Here is a 15,472-nt window from a genome sequence, read left to right on the forward strand (position 1 = left end):
AAATGCAAATTAAACAGCGGAAGTCAAGTTCTTATTATCGAAAAATGCACGTTTACTTTTTTGAATAAATTTTCGAAATAAATTTTTTCACATCATTTTATAGAACTGAATAATTTGATCGATTTTAAAACATTGCGATCGAGCGTTCCTTTTATTAAGTTTGGTTCATTCAATCATTCCGATTGATGAGTTATTATTTTATATGGTTTATGTGTGAACTTCATTGAATTCAAATCTGATATTATTAGCATTGTTCAAAATGTTCGGAAATTATCAGTTTTATACATTGTGTTAAAAACGAATGATATCATATACTAATTTGCACTTTTAACAAATATATCAAGAATATACTGAAAAAAAAAGAATATCGGAAGCAAAGACTACATGGCATTAATTGAATAATGAACTAAATCTCACAAAGCCTTTCCTCACATTCACAAAATATAAAATAAAAAGGATTAATAATGTAGACCAATATCTTTTAGATTCTATATTTAGTTAACTTCATACTTGAATATTCACCTCCGTTTCCTCCTACACTTCTTAATCTTTCAATTTCAATTGAAGACCTTGGATATTAATAGTTAAATTTTGATTTTATCGAGATATGCACCGGTCACTCTCAACATTTTCTTTTCTTATTAATCGTTTTGATTCATTTTTTGTTTCTTTCTCTGTTTGTATTTCCAATGTTTTTTACCTGCATAAACTCTCCACCTCTTTCTCTATCTTAAAAAATGACGGATTTCAAGTTCGTGCTTTCAGACTGATGACATCTACTGTCATCTACGTTCCAGACATTCAAGAATTACCAGAATGTGAGCCATCAGTATTCAATGATATTCAGGCAACCATTCGATTATTCGGAGGTATTATAAAATTCTGTTTATTTTTATGAAAAAATTAATTAATTCCAGGCATGCCAATTGCTATATTTGGTTTTATCACAAACGTGATCAATGTGATAGTATTTTGTGATCCAGAGATGCGATGTTCTCTTGTAAATCATTTTTTATTGGTGAGAAACTTTTAATTTCCATCTAAAAAAATTTCTGATATACTGTATTCAGGTGCTCTCAATTTCCGATCTAGTACTTTTGGTGTGTAATTTCTTTATGCTCATATTCCCAGTTATTGCATCAATGAGCAATAGCTATTTGTTACATGATTATTATCCTGTATTTCTGTGGTTTGCGTATCCAGTTGGATTGAGTACACAAACTTGTGGTGTTTATCTCACAGTTCTGGTTTCTGTGCACAGATATTTAGGAGTTTGTCATCCTTTTCGAGCAAAACGATGGGTTTCTGGAAAACCTGTTAAATGGGCAATTATTGGTAAGTGCATAATTTTTTTTTTAATTTGTTCATTTTTTCAGGCTCAATAATCTTCAGTATAGTAATAAATCTTCATACGTGGCTTGAATTGGACATTCGTCCTTGCTATTCTATCAACTTCAATGCACCTATCAGTTCAATTATATTAACAAGTTTGAGACAAAAATCATCATACAATTTGATAACAAAATGTATAATGTATACATTGATAATGTTCATCATTCCATTCATTACACTTATAATAGTTAATTGTCGAATTGTGGTTGCATTGAAAGAATCAACGAGAATGAGAAATGGTCAATCAATGAAGAAAAGCACACAATCGTAAGTTTTTTTTCTGGATCAAAGTTTTTATTTTAATGGCAACTTGAAGTTTTTTTTCTGAATTCTTCTAGAGATTCAATAAAAGAAATCCCATAAGGCTTTTGAATTTATTTCTAAAAAATAAAGGAAATAAACCGAGGGACGGAACTTTAAAAAAACATGTTAAAATTTTACACTAAAAAATTAAACTGTTCCAGTAGATTCACCTGGAAATCTCTCGACAAGTAAGTTTGGTTATGTTAGTCATTTATTTTGGCCTGCATATTTTCCCCCGCGTGTTTTCCTGAATTACCCTTTTGGAATGGCGTGCTTGCTTAGCTTTTGTCAGGATTTGTGTATACGATATTATCTTTTTATCATTTTCAGACGAATTATGAATAATTTTCGGATGCTCAAAGGTGCCAAATACAGTGAGTTATTTGGAAGGTTCGGGCGACTCAATTTCAAGTAAGTGAAAAGTGAAACTTTTTTCATTTAAATTGGAACTTTAAAATGTCTAAAAATACTGAGAGACAGCCATTTTTGTTAATTTTCAAGAAAATTAGTTTAACAATATAAAATCATATTAAAGACGAATCTTCATTTTGAATTACATAACATTATAATTTCAGCCCGTTGAAAACGCCATCACTTCTAAAAACAAATGGAAATTCTCTTCGTGATCGTTCTGTAACTCTTATGCTTCTTGCAATTGTTGCCATATTTCTCTGCTGTAATTGTCTTGCATTCTGCAACAACATCTACGAAAACGTGCAACATGTAAAAAAACATGCATCGGATTCTCAATCCCTGAATCAAACTTCATTTGTTCCAGAGGTAACCCATTTTTATACTTTAACGTACACTCAAAATTAATCTCTGAAAAATCGGAATAATTTTACAAATAAACTTCCTAATAATTTCCAGATCGAAGAACAATCACAAGATTATGATGGTGAATGGAGCATTTTTAATGAATGGAACTTTGACCTTTCTGTTGAAATATCAAATCTTCTAATCAGTTTGAATTCATCCAGTTCTATGTTTGTATATCTGATTTTTTCATCAAAGTACAGATCAATTATCAAACACTGGCTGGGATTAGAGAAGAGAAAAAGAGTATGAAAATATCTGAAATTCTAAAACAAAAATTTGATTTTCAGACAAATGGAGTTGCCTTAACAACAGTGATGGCCGCTCAGAAAGCATTGGAGCTTTCGATTCTTCCAGATGAAGTTGAAGGTGATTAGTTCTGTACTATGTGTTATCATTCAATTTAAAAATTTCCAGCCCGTCGTCATAGAAAAGAAAAATCACATTTTGTAAAAAATAAGAAACAAATGAACAAATCAGCTCAATTATTTCTCACAACATCAGAAATTGATCTTCGAAAAGCAAGAACGATTCGAAAAGAACAAGAAGACGAAGAAGAAGAAGAGGAAGAGATTCGAGAAATTCAAAGCGATGAGCCAAGTGCAGCCAGTAATCTTTCTAGAGGTATAAGGTCTAAACATAAAACACGAAAAATATTTTTCTTGACTATTTCTTATTGACATTTGGCTGATCAGCCCGTCATGCGATACCAAAATTTGTGGAGCATTATTTGAAAACTTTGGGTCAAGTGAAAATAATAAGTATTTCCACAAATCAAAAAACCCTGCGCGTTATACAAAAAGTTGTTGCCCTTAAAATGCTTTTGAGAAAAAACTCATTTATCCTAAGCACTAATTTGTTTTAAAATTAATTTCTACTTTTTGACAAACGTGTTCAGTAATAATACAATTTTTTCAGATGATCAAAACCGTTCAAGCTCGAAACGAAAACTTCTTCGATTTGCCACTCTCGCCTAAAATCTAATTCACTTGTTTATATTTGTAAAAGAATTTTCCTCTTTATTTTACGGGTTTTTAAAAATTGATCTCGAACGTTTCCTCCAGTTCAATTATTCTCAACTTTTCTTTTGTTTCCATTTTATGACCTCAATGAAGATATAATAATGATAAAAAAGATTTTAAAGTGAGATTGGTGTGTGGGCTCTCATGGCAGGGAGCCGTTCAATTGTCGACAATATATCATTTTGTGCATTAGGTCGGACTTCTCTAACCATTGAGATTCAGGTGAGGAGCAAGAGAATGCTCAACGCATTTCTTCCAGTTGCTTTTTTTAAGTTCGCACTTTTCACGATGGATAGTTATTAGTATCATTTCTACGATTTCATAGACTTTAACAACATTTCGTTTAAGTTCTGGAGCTTGATGTGAAGTTATGGCAGTATGACTAGTTTACCTGCAAAAATACTGTTACAAATACTCCACTTTTCGAAATTATTTTCATAATACAAAGTTAAGAGGACAGATTTATGTTCCTCATAAACTTTGAGCATGAACAAAATTAAAATACTATCTATGTATACATACGTAACATCTCTGCTGTAACTTTTTCAATAATAGTCCTGTATGATCATATTTCACTTTGGCCCCATTGTGGCAAAGACTTAGGATATGCTTCACAAAAGTATTCAGAAAAAAGAATCCCAGTCGCTTAAAATAATTTTACTACTCTTTCATTGTTTTGGCAATCATTTCCGGATACCAAATCCAAAATCTGCACCCGCGAAAAGGATATTTAGTAAAATATATTTATGGAAATCAAATACTCTTAAATACATTATCTTTGTTCTCTTATATATCTTTTTTGCCACCCTGCAACTTCTTTTTCTATCTTTTTTTTAGAGCACTTACATAGTGTCACATTTCATTTCCGTTCAAAAGCTTCTTCTCTCAGTTTCTTTTCCGGTCAGACGTCTCCAAAATTGTGAAAGCAACAATGAATCTAGAAGACAATCGCCAAGGAAATTAAAATCTCTAAACACATTTCAATGTTTTCTGTCACTTTCAGAAAGTTGCCGACTCGATAAAAAGAGAAAGTGAAGTTTGGAGACTGCGACGTCCAAAATGAGTATAATTGTATTTGTTAGCATATTTCTTTTATTTTTTTCTCTCACTCATTCATGGTAAAACTACTAAACATTTATGTTTTAAAATTGTTTAGTATATCAGATATGGCTTCTGAATTTTGTTCAATTCCAAGAAGAAGTGCGTCTTGATTTTTTAAAAATATTCTCTGTTTTTCGAGTATTTGACGAGTGTGAATGTATATATAATTGAACTTGAAACTTTCTATTTCCGTATACAAAGAAATTAAATGCCGTAGACAAAAATTGATCTCTGAAAAATAACTTGTCGGGAACTCCTTTTTAATTAGCTTTAAAATTGTATGTTGTCAAGTACAAACTAAATATTTTACTGTATTTTCGAAACCAGTTTACGGCATGAAACAGTGTTTCAATAAATTTTGAGAAACTAAATTGTGTGCCAACCATTTTGTAATCAACAATTGAGGCATGTAGGAGGTTCAGAAATCTATATTGAAACACCAGTTTCAAACATATTTTTTAAATATATGCTCACTTCAGACTTGCAGTTTAGACCGTACAGTTTTATTTTTCACGTTATACGGATATTATAGTTAGTTTTCTTTTCTCTTTTTTACTATTTGTTTTCTTTTATTCAAATTTCTTCTTTTTTTTTGGTTTTTCTCTTCAACCATTTAGCCATGTCTCATCCAATATCATAGTGTCCTTTTTTGGTTACAAATGCGCCCATCCCTGGACAACCTCCGTGAATAATTCAACTCATCTTCAGTTGCTCAATTCATGACTCTTTGCCTCCTTTCTGGTGATGGCAAAACGACGAAGCATAAACGTCTGGCCCTCCTTTTTGTCTTGTCTAATTTTTTGAATAGATGTAGTGAAAATAAAGTTTTTCGACGAGATGCGTCCAGCTTCTGAGAAAACCTGCAATTTTAGGCAGATTGGTGTGTACAATGTGTCAACAATGTTAGAGTGACATAGGAATCGTTGTCCACTAAGACGCCTAGTATATTTGAATTTTCTGAACTGTAGCTATTCTGCTCAAAAAACTTTAAAAAATTGTTTTAGTGCCCTAAATCCAAGAGATGCCGTTTCCTCGCATTCTACATTGGATTCTTGATTTTTTGACAACTCTTGCAAAGAACTATCCTAATCTGAATCTTACAACTTTTAACATAAAAATATTTTAATTTAAATTGTAAATACATTCCAATGACTTCTTATGCACTACTACGTATATCCCGAATAATAAATAACCCAGGAACATGTACTTTTCTCCGCTCACTTTTCCTTCTTCTCCTCCCTACTTCTACTTTAATTGCTTCAACTTCTCGTTCTTCACGTAATTTTTTTCGTTCGGTTTTGTTTCGAATTTTCAATTTGAAGCATTTCATTTTTTTCTGATATTATATAGCAGTCATCGGATGGATTGTTTATCCATATTTTCTGTTCACACGTCACCGAATTTGTTATGTATTGACCTCCTTCACTTTCTTATCCCTTTTTGTAGAAAGAAGCATATTCTTTTGCTAGGGAAAAGTGATCAGCTCTTCCATTTATTTTTGAGAAATATGAGAACCGATATAAGGATCATTTTTTTAATCTTCAAGTATTTCTGCAGTTAGAGCTGTTTTTGCAAAACTGTATCACGATTCAAACTTTGAAAACCTTATTCTGATACTTTGATGTCGAAAGTTTTTTTCATGGTCTACTATCAGTAAATTATGTTGTTTTTGGTAGTTTTTCTCCAAATAATAAATTGTTGCTATATTTTCTAGAACCAAATAGCTTCAAATTTTTGTAGCATATTTGAATTCAATTTCGTGTCCCATGTGATTATAGTATGTGAATTTTATTTCCTAATTATCGTAGTATATTGAGATTTCAATGTTCCCAATTTTTTTCAAGATAAATGGTTCCTAAAGTTGAAACAACTACTGTTCGGTTAAACGGTTTCTAAATTTCTTTGACGGTATTCAAAATGACTGAAGAACGTCTGTAAAATCGAATGTTTGTATTAAATTAACAAAACAAATCCAAAAGACCAAAAGAAGGCATACCATTCACTTAACTCAATGACTTTCTACAGAAAAGCACAGAACATACATTTATACATTTATATTTTTTATTTTTTATGATACATTTATGATGACAATATTTTTGTGTTCATCAGTTAATCCGATTAACAAGAGTATTTTTCAATTTTCAAAAGAATTGAACAACAGTTTTCAAAGAGAGTTGTTTGTCTCCATCTAACAACACTTCAGGGTGGCAAAAGTCGATATGAAATATTCCATCTCAAATTCATAGATTCATTCATAGGTCGTGTCCGTCTGTCCGTCCCTTTTGCCATGCCTTCTCCCTTTTCTTCACCGACACACTTTATTCCTTCATCATGGACCGCTTGTCACTAACTTTGATACTACTACTATTGCCTAGTAAGAATACTCTACAACAACCACCCCCATTTTCCTTGTTTTATTCTATTCACGGGGCGGTGTACGGGGTGACCACTAAGTGAATTACTAGTATTATATCAAAAGTCGGAGTTTGAGTTTTTTTCACCTGCCGATAGAATTCGCCGAATTCTTTTTGATATGAATGTTTTATCAAATTGTCATGTGACGGAATTTCCTGATTCAACAATATAAACTTTTAGTGTTGAATATTGTTTTTCTAAATCCAGGCAGTTTTTAGACATTGCAGTTAATGAACTTCTGGCTTTTGATGGGATAGTGAGCAGAAGTTACTGTGGAGATAGGATCTAGGTACTGTAGTACGGTAAAGGTACTGTATACTGTAGGGTTACTGTAGGAATACTGTAGTCTCGGGAAGGGGATCGCGCCGGAGTTGTGAGAATATAAGACAAAAGTTAGAAAAAAAAATTAAATCCAAGAAAGCTCAAAAAGCCAAGATCTGGGCGGAGCCTATTTTCAAAGTATTATTGTGATCAGCCATTCTATCTTTTTTCAATTGTTCATGTCTACAGTCAAACAGATAATCTAAATTTTAGGTAGGTTCAAAACGGAAAAAAGTGCAACGTGCGGAATTCCCTAAATAGGCTCCTCCCATTTCTTTGTTTTACTGTTTTTCATCGATTTTCACTTATAAAACGGAACTTTCTTCTACCCAAATACACATTATTCTCAATTCATCATCTCTCTTGATGTCCATAAACTTCACTCGTATTGGTCAGTTTTTCAGACACCACTTTCAGCCGGTCATGCTCGAGCGCCGATGACCGTCGGCGTCTCAATTCTTCTTGTCATTGTAATTCTGTGTCGTGACAGTCATCAGATGTGGTGCCTTGACGGTTCAGATTGTGCGATATCTAATACATGCTCATTGTGCGAAGGAGCAGCTTGTCTTCGAGTTCAGAGGTTGGAAGATCTCAAATTTTTAACCTTCCATCCAAATGGAAAACTATTTTTTTAACCAAAAATAAATTTAAATAAATAACCTTACAAAACCTTGACTTAAAATCAATTTCTATATTTGAATAGTTCCAAACTTAATTTTCAGAAACCATCTAAACAGAGTCTCAATTGCTCTCACTTGCCTTCCTCACGATACACTTATTCACACATACTATCCAGAAGGTTGCAAAAGGATATCGTTATCTGAGATAGCGTGTATGTGTTCGCACAGAGAATTCTGCAACACATCATCACGAACGACGATGCCGCTCAGTTTACTTGTATTATCTTCTTTCATTTTTCTAATTTTGTAATTTTCTATTATGAATTAATAAAATAAATGAATAAAACCGAAAATTCATAATTTGAGATGAAAAATTTAAAGAAAATAAATTAAACAAGGAATCAATCCAGATACTTAGCCATGAGTTCTTGCTTCTTTTGTTCCAAAAGCATTTCTTCAATGTCTTGTTGAGTTGGCAGTAGAACATGACGAATAGTCATTGGTCGTCCATCCTCTCCGATGACTGTAGACTCTTGAGTTTCCAGGTCGTCGTCATCGTCTTCTTCGACCTTATAGATATTTTCAGGTGCTGCATCGGAAGCAGTTTGTTGCTTTTGAGCTTGTTTCTCGGCAAACTCCTTATTGATTCGTTCAATGTTTTTCTCTTCAATTAGTTTTTCCAAAGGAATTAAGCGACCATCTTCGTCATCCAAGTAACCAAAATAGTGAGCGTCGATATTTCTCAATAAATCAGCACGATGGCGTCGTTGTTCTTCACCTTCTGTGCTTTTTTCGAATAGTTCGCGTACACCGGGAAGATCTTTTGCAGCTCCAAAATATTTGTAACCTCGGGAATTGCCCGTTTCCCTCCCTATTGCATCGAGTTCTTTTTGTGCATACTTTCTGAAAATAATAATAAGAATAATATGTCTAATTGTCATTTTTCTTACCGATAGTCCGTACCACCCAACTCTCGAATACGTTGTTCCCAAGCATGTTTCAGTTTTATCAGTCGATTAACTTCGTCATTCAAGTCCCGAAGCTTGAATTCACCGAGACCAGGATTTTGGATAGCTGTGATCTTTTTCGAAGCATCTCGCACAATCTAAATAAAGTTCAAAATTACAGGTTTTCATACAAAATCTAACCTCTCGTCTGAATCGCTCAGCATCTGACAAATTCCTGCAATCTTTCACATCGTGGGGTCTTCTGGCAATAGGACCCTGCAATTAAAATTATCTTGATATTAATATTCAAAAAAAAAGAGTAAAATGAAAAGAAAAACTTACCCTCTCCTCTTCCTCCTTCATTCTTCGCCATCGTGCTAGCGCCGTCATAGCCTTTTCCGCATTTCGGGCCATTTTTAAAGCTCGAGTAAGTCTGAAACAATTAAATTTAATTGCGAAATTAAATAAAAAGATATAAAAGCAGAATCAAACAAAAATATAAAGTAAATTGAGCATTTTTGTTTCGAAAAAATAAATGTTTGAAAATGAAATTTTCTAAATAGAGCGCACTTTCGCGCAATAGCGGAGTATCGTTGTGCAGCAATTGGCGGTTATTCAAATTCAATATTTTACACCCTTCAATCATTGAGCAATTTTTAAAGTGTTTCTTTCTGATTGAAAACAAATCATAAATGTAAAAGCTTTATTACAAATAAGTTCATTTAATGTTGAAAAGACATAGCTCTTGAAGCGAATCTATTTCGTTTATCATCAGTTTTGGAATTTAAATCATTTGAGACTGGAACTGCAGTGAGTCCAAATGGAAGACTTTGCCGTCGAAGGAATACTTCTGGCTGATGTGCAGGTGGTTCACAAATTGATTCTTGTGGTGATTGCTCTCTGTCCTCCACTTCTAAAGAAAATTATGGTTTTAGTAGCTAATTTTGTCAAATACCAGGTTCAATTTCACTCAAAGCAGGAGCAGGTTGAAAATTAATCCTGCTCAGAATTGAATGACGATGTCGTGTATGACCTGTAGGTGTAGACGGAACAGTTAATGTCTTTTCTCCTTCATCTTTTGGTTGGTCCCCTTGAACTGAAGGTGGTGGAGCAAGTGCAGGAGGAATTGCTTGTCTACAATAATATAGAATTAAGACTAAATAAGGAAGTATTTCCTTGAGCTTTATGGTTAATCTTTCAGACGCTCTAAGCTCATAAAAAGTTGTTTTATTTGTGTCGGATGGGATATTTATTTTGAATATAATACTACTTCAGACATGTTGACTCACCGAAGATATCGAATAAAAGTGTGCCGAGACGCGTTGCTGTTTTTGGCATAAAATGGGCAACGATAGAACAATCCGGCAGAACATAGTGATAATATCAGAAAGAATACTGTAAACCAAAAGTTATCTTTTTTTTTCGAAAATGTGAATCCACCTATAAATGATCCATTTAAAGCGAAGAATCCAATTAACATAATCTGACTTGATGATAAAGCATCTCTACCATATCTGTATGAAGTGTGAGGTGTACGTGGCTGTAAAAATAAAATAAATGTTTCGAATCTCTGAAACCATTTCTTACAGTAATAAATGCACAAGTTGATTCATCTTCTCCGCAAGTATCCAATCCATCACATTCTAGACTCGAAGAAAAACAGTATTTGGAGCAATCTAGAAATCAGTAATGGTAAAACAGTTTTTGTGTGAAAAATGAGGTTACTGTAGCATAGGCTGTATTCTGGACATCTGATAGACTCATATGAAGAGCATTCCTTTGGATTTGAAAACAATAAAATCGATCGGAAATTCAGATTCATTGGAATTGTCAACCATACTGGAGTTTTCATTAATTGATAACCCTAAAATTTTAATAATTTCTCGTAACTGTTACGGTAATCTAACCTTTGGCTTGCTGTCCACAATGAACTGCATATCAGAGTTTCGTAATATAATTTCATTTGGATTCCGTGGTCTTCTATGGGAAAACATAAGGAAATTGGTAATGGAAACAAGTATAAGATTTCCATTTAGACTTTGAATTTCAATTTCACAAACTTCGGATGTTTCATCTTGCCCAACAGATAAGTAATCATCAGTTGTTATCATTAAAATATCATCGACGTATGCTCTGAAAACTTACGAATTCTCATGATCTCATTTTCTTAAAAATTGACTTCAAACATTAATCTTACTTTTTAAAAGGGCAATAAGCATTTGCTTCTATAGTTATGAAAAATAAAATAAATGTCAAATTGAGAAACATTTCGGAAATCTAAAAAAAAAAAGACGCATGGCAAGAAAACGAAAAGGTGGGTGAAGAAGTCATTGAGATTCAATATTTTTCATCAATTCGGAAAGAAAATGCATTCCGGATGCACATCATCTTCAATTCCCCACTCAAGTTCGTTTACCCTTTATTTTTAAATATAACACATAATTGAAAAATGCGGAAACGATTTTGATAATTGATAGTGAAACTGGGAAATTGGCTGATTGCACGATTTCACTGAAAGAATATCATGTTTTTTAATTCCACAATCATTCTTGCAAGATAATTGGTATTTTTCAAACGTTTTGAAACATTGAATTACCGTTTTGTTATTGAAATGTCTGTTAGCTTAATATTATGTTACACTGAAAATTAACATTGTTAAATTTCATTGGGCATTGCTGAATTCAGAGTAGCTTGTTTTTTAATGTTTTTTAAAAGTTTTCCATAGCTCGGAATATCGGAACAGCAGAACTTTTTATCGACGAGGTGCGAACAATGATCGAACTATTACGAGAACGGCAGTTTTTCGAGTTGACAATAATCTGAAATAGAATGCGACAGAAATCGATCGACATAGTATTTTGCTTGACGTCTGGCAATCATTACAATACAAGGTTTCTGAAAATAACCAATATGAGCGTTTTGTATTCTGCTTCCAGAAAAAAAAACCTGTCGGGGTGGCATACTACAAAATAATGTGTACTGACATGAATTCCCGAGACCGAACTAGGACGCGATACGCTGACTACCCGTGGATATTCCAAATAGAAGATAAATCAACTTTTTATAGTGATCTGTAAAATTTTGGATGTCAACCAGTGCTGTGCGGCTCTCGGCTCTCTGCGCGAGCCGAGAGCCGCATAGAATGATGGGACTCGGCTCTTGGCGCCCGCCAAGAGCCGAAAAATTGGGATTTTTGCCGAAAATTAGGTGTTTTTCAGCTCTCGACGCGAGCCGAGAGCCGGCATTTTGGACCTTTTTCGGCTTTTGGTGAGAGCCGAGAGCCGAAAAAAAATTTCGACTCGGCTCTCGGCGCGAGCCGAGAGCCGACTTTTTCAAGAGCCGCACAGCACTGATGTAAACCTTCAAAAAACATCTTTGACCTGATTTTCCAAAAATATTTTACATTTCGGAGCTGATTAAAATGAACACTTCTTGTAAACGTGTTTTCAGATTTTTCATAATTCGTGGCCTAATAAACATCGCAATCTCATTTCTCGGAAGTAATATTTTCCTACAGTATGATTTTTGGAAAAACACTGACGTTACATTTTTTAGATTGCCACGCTTTCAATATGTCTAATGAGAAGGAAAAACTCTATAAATGTTTGCTCCTAAGCTGATATCTAAAATCACATCTTGTGAGTTTTATTATTTTCTGCCTATTATCAGTTCTGTAGTCATGACACACTGATCAACAGAAAGTAGGTTGAGCATAAGCCTCATTGCACTTTCATCAATGATCGAACATAATTAAGTTGTTGCAGATGTACTATTCCGGTTCTTTTTTGCAAGATCAGTGTCTTCGCCAAACTGAAACTTGTACATGATCAATAGAAAATTCCTCTTGCATTTCAGATTCGTCACTTGATGTGTTCCCGCAAAAGACGTAAAAGTTGGTTGGTTATCCAGAAAATATACAATTGCAAACTGGATATATTTTAATAAAATCTGCTGTCGTCATAATCTTATCAATAGTTTCCAAATTAGATATTTGTAATTCCTTACCTTTTTAATGGTGTGCGGGGATTATTTGCATATACTTTGTACAAATCCCTTCAAATGTCATTATCAGTCCATTTCAATCCGCACTAATGGTTAGCCATGGCTTATATTCTATTTCGAGAGAATAAGTGTGGGAAACTTTGGATCACTTTTTTCTATTTTCGTTATGTTAACTTGATGTGGGAATCGGAAACATATTAATAGAAAAAAAACTAGCCGTTTGCACATTAATAATCAGAGAACGTTTTTTGTGTCCCATTAATAGATTTATGTTGAAAACGAAGGAAGAGTTTCAGTGATTTTTGATTTACGAGTTAAGTAATAAAAATAATTTTCCATTTTTCAAACTAAAGCTTGTAGACTTTTTGAAAACAATTCAAAATGTTTCAAATTTTGAAAAAAAAAGAAAATAACTTTAATAGATAATGTGTGGATGATAAACTTCAGATTGAAATTTCACAAGGCAGAAGTTGAGTTTGTTGTTTTTTTTTATTAATTTCAAGGGAGTTACGGCTCTGGGTTTTTATTATGAAGATTGAAAATGTGCTCAAACGATTGAAGTAATAGCTTGAAGTCAACTTCCAAAACATTTTATGAAGGCTCAAAGTTTTTAAGTTTTGGTTTTGCAGATTTTTGTTGTTTACATGGCATGGAATGTTCCTCTTAATTAATTTTAATGGTTGAATCTTTAAAAAGACATGTTGAGTCATCATAAAACTTTTTTGATAATTCATTGTGCAGTCTCGTTATAAAATTCTGCCGTTTTGTTGAATTTCGTACTACTGTTAAAAAATTTAATTTCAGATTTTTAAAGCAGATAATCGCTTAAGTTGCTCTCAAATTTCTAGAAAATTTGCTCCCCAAAAATAATAAAACCATAGAATTTTGCACATAAAAAATAAAGATGAAACGTTGATCAAATGTTAGTGATGTTTGGTAAAACTGAATGCACTAAAATTGCTACATTGGTCCCCTTGATGTTTCAATGATTTCGTATCAAAGTTTGCAAGTTGTCCAATGAATATGTTGTAACACAAACATTCTTAAATAAAACGTCATATTTTGTCTATTAGCTGAACATCTCAAAGGTTCCTCGAAAATCTTTAGGTCGAAATGATAGCACGTGACCTCTAACATTCTTTCATCACTTACTCATCATCATTCTTCATTCCATTCATTGTTGTCTCAACCCACTCATATACTTTTTTGACGCTTTTCTCTATCACTGTATGCCTATTTCTTAACTTAACCCCTCGTGTTCCATTAAATAGACAAATTACTCATTTCCGTTGTTTCCTTTTACTTTTAGTCAACTCGGAGAAAATGTTGAAATCTAGACAGAAGAACACTCAAATATTAATTATTAGTTGCTACAATAATTTGTCTTCTCAATCTCCAGTGTTGTTCATCATCATTTGCCACACTTGATAAACAATGACCGGAAAGATAATGTAGGGTGGTAAGAGTGACAAACAAAAACAAACACACTCAAAGGCTACTCAAGTTCCCTTTATCAATGATCGGCCAGCATTTCGGACAAAAAAGAGCAAGTACCACTTTTAATAAAAACCGGAAACACTTTTCACACTTCTTTGCATCTGAGGCATAAATTTTGAACATCCGGAGTAGAGCACAAATTTAAATTGTCTGGGAAACTACAAAGAGCAACGCACAAGAATGTTTCTGCATCCCTTGTAGAAATGACTTTCAATTCTTTGTGGACAAATTTTAAAAATCCAATGATCCAAAGTTTTCCACCCGTTTTCATCTCAAAACCAGAAAAACCTTTTTGTGCTAATCTTCTTGTTATCTTCGAAAATCAATTGTTCTAGAAAATAAATCTATACACCCACGTTTGAAAAAAAAGGAAAAATTTTCTATAGACTAAAGGTCAATATGAATCGGATATCCAAAATTAGAAAAATAATATTTATAAATTTTGATATTTTTCGGCAAAAAGAAGATATTTTTGAAAATGACTAACTGTCAAATGAAAGACAAAACTACAACAGTTAGTCAAAAACGTACAAGAATAATTATCTCCTTTCAGGTGTGCAAACTGTTAAATTGTAATTTGCACACTAGGCGTCAAGCCATCCTAGAATATACTTTCTGGAAAATTTATAAGAGCTCTAATAATAGATGCTCTCCGAAATTTACAAATGTTCAACTTTGAATAAAACTAATTGAGTTATGATTTGAAATTTTAATATTATATTCTTTGCAATTATGGGAAATCCAACGTTTCCAAACTATACATAGAAGTTCGGTTCTACTTTTAAAAAATATTTCTGACATTTGAAAATTGTTTTCAGACTTCACTTTTTGGAAATGTTGCGGAATATCTTGAAAATGTTAATTATTGGTTAAAGTTTTAATTATACTTCTAAGACTAGAATTTTCGGAATGTCTAGGAATTATCATGATTTAGAATGAAGTGAAGGTTTTTGATGGTAAATGTGATTGGTGTGAAGCTTTGAGCTTCAAAGATTAATATTTTACGACTAGCAATACGATTAATTGGCAAAATAAC

At 33.0% G+C, this 15,472-nt stretch overlaps 4 protein-coding genes and 2 non-coding genes across 7 annotated transcripts; 3 read left to right on the plus strand and 3 right to left on the minus strand.

The window, feature by feature from the left end:
• Positions 1–759: 759 nt before the first annotated feature.
• On the plus strand, positions 760–3,645 carry frpr-9 (G-protein coupled receptors family 1 profile domain-containing protein). Of its 2 annotated transcripts, NM_001269352.3 has the most exons (11): positions 769–869; positions 918–1,018; positions 1,071–1,335; positions 1,377–1,659; positions 1,857–1,883; positions 2,026–2,106; positions 2,271–2,475; positions 2,566–2,757; positions 2,802–2,880; positions 2,929–3,135; positions 3,430–3,642. In NM_001269352.3, the coding sequence occupies exons 1-11, from the start codon at positions 770–772 to the stop codon at positions 3,486–3,488; spliced, it is 1,599 nt and encodes a 532-aa protein (NP_001256281.1). In that variant the 5' UTR covers position 769; the 3' UTR covers positions 3,489–3,642. The 2 variants fall into 2 exon arrangements, with proteins under 2 accessions (NP_001256282.1, NP_001256281.1); NM_001269353.3 differs by lacking the exon at positions 1,857–1,883 and having other exon boundaries at positions 760–869; positions 3,430–3,645.
• Positions 3,646–6,006: 2,361 nt separating this feature from the next.
• F53B7.13 lies at positions 6,007–6,148 on the minus strand. The gene has a single exon (NR_069394.1). It is a non-coding gene; the product is annotated as an Unclassified non-coding RNA F53B7.13 (non-coding RNA).
• Positions 6,149–7,767: 1,619 nt separating this feature from the next.
• Positions 7,768–8,342, plus strand: nssp-65 (Activin_recp domain-containing protein). The gene is made up of 2 exons (NM_001028788.3): positions 7,768–7,950; positions 8,093–8,342. The coding sequence occupies exons 1-2, from the start codon at positions 7,808–7,810 to the stop codon at positions 8,298–8,300; spliced, it is 351 nt and encodes a 116-aa protein (NP_001023959.1). The 5' UTR covers positions 7,768–7,807; the 3' UTR covers positions 8,301–8,342.
• isy-1 lies at positions 8,334–9,370 on the minus strand. Its single transcript, NM_073402.7, has 4 exons — positions 9,280–9,370; positions 9,139–9,213; positions 8,941–9,095; positions 8,334–8,893 (listed from the first exon to the last, which is right to left on the minus strand). Exons 1-4 carry the CDS (start codon positions 9,349–9,351, stop codon positions 8,392–8,394), a joined length of 804 nt encoding a protein of 267 aa, NP_505803.1. The 5' UTR covers positions 9,352–9,370; the 3' UTR covers positions 8,334–8,391.
• Positions 9,371–9,633: 263 nt separating this feature from the next.
• On the minus strand, positions 9,634–11,205 carry F53B7.4 (Low-density lipoprotein receptor domain class A; the record flags this gene model as incomplete). The annotated part of the gene is made up of 8 exons (NM_073403.5): positions 9,634–9,850; positions 9,893–10,071; positions 10,227–10,332; positions 10,378–10,477; positions 10,525–10,613; positions 10,663–10,801; positions 10,845–11,070; positions 11,135–11,205. The coding sequence occupies 8 exons, from the start codon at positions 11,203–11,205 to the stop codon at positions 9,660–9,662; spliced, it is 1,101 nt and encodes a 366-aa protein (NP_505804.1). The 3' UTR covers positions 9,634–9,659.
• A 1,884-nt stretch (positions 11,206–13,089) lies between these two features.
• Positions 13,090–13,151, plus strand: F53B7.8. Its single transcript, NR_069395.1, has one exon. It is a non-coding gene; the product is annotated as an Unclassified non-coding RNA F53B7.8 (non-coding RNA).
• Positions 13,152–15,472: the final 2,321 nt, after the last annotated feature.

Source organism: Caenorhabditis elegans, chromosome V (genome assembly GCF_000002985.6).
Source record: "Caenorhabditis elegans chromosome V".
NCBI lineage: Eukaryota > Metazoa > Nematoda > Chromadorea > Rhabditida > Rhabditidae > Caenorhabditis > Caenorhabditis elegans.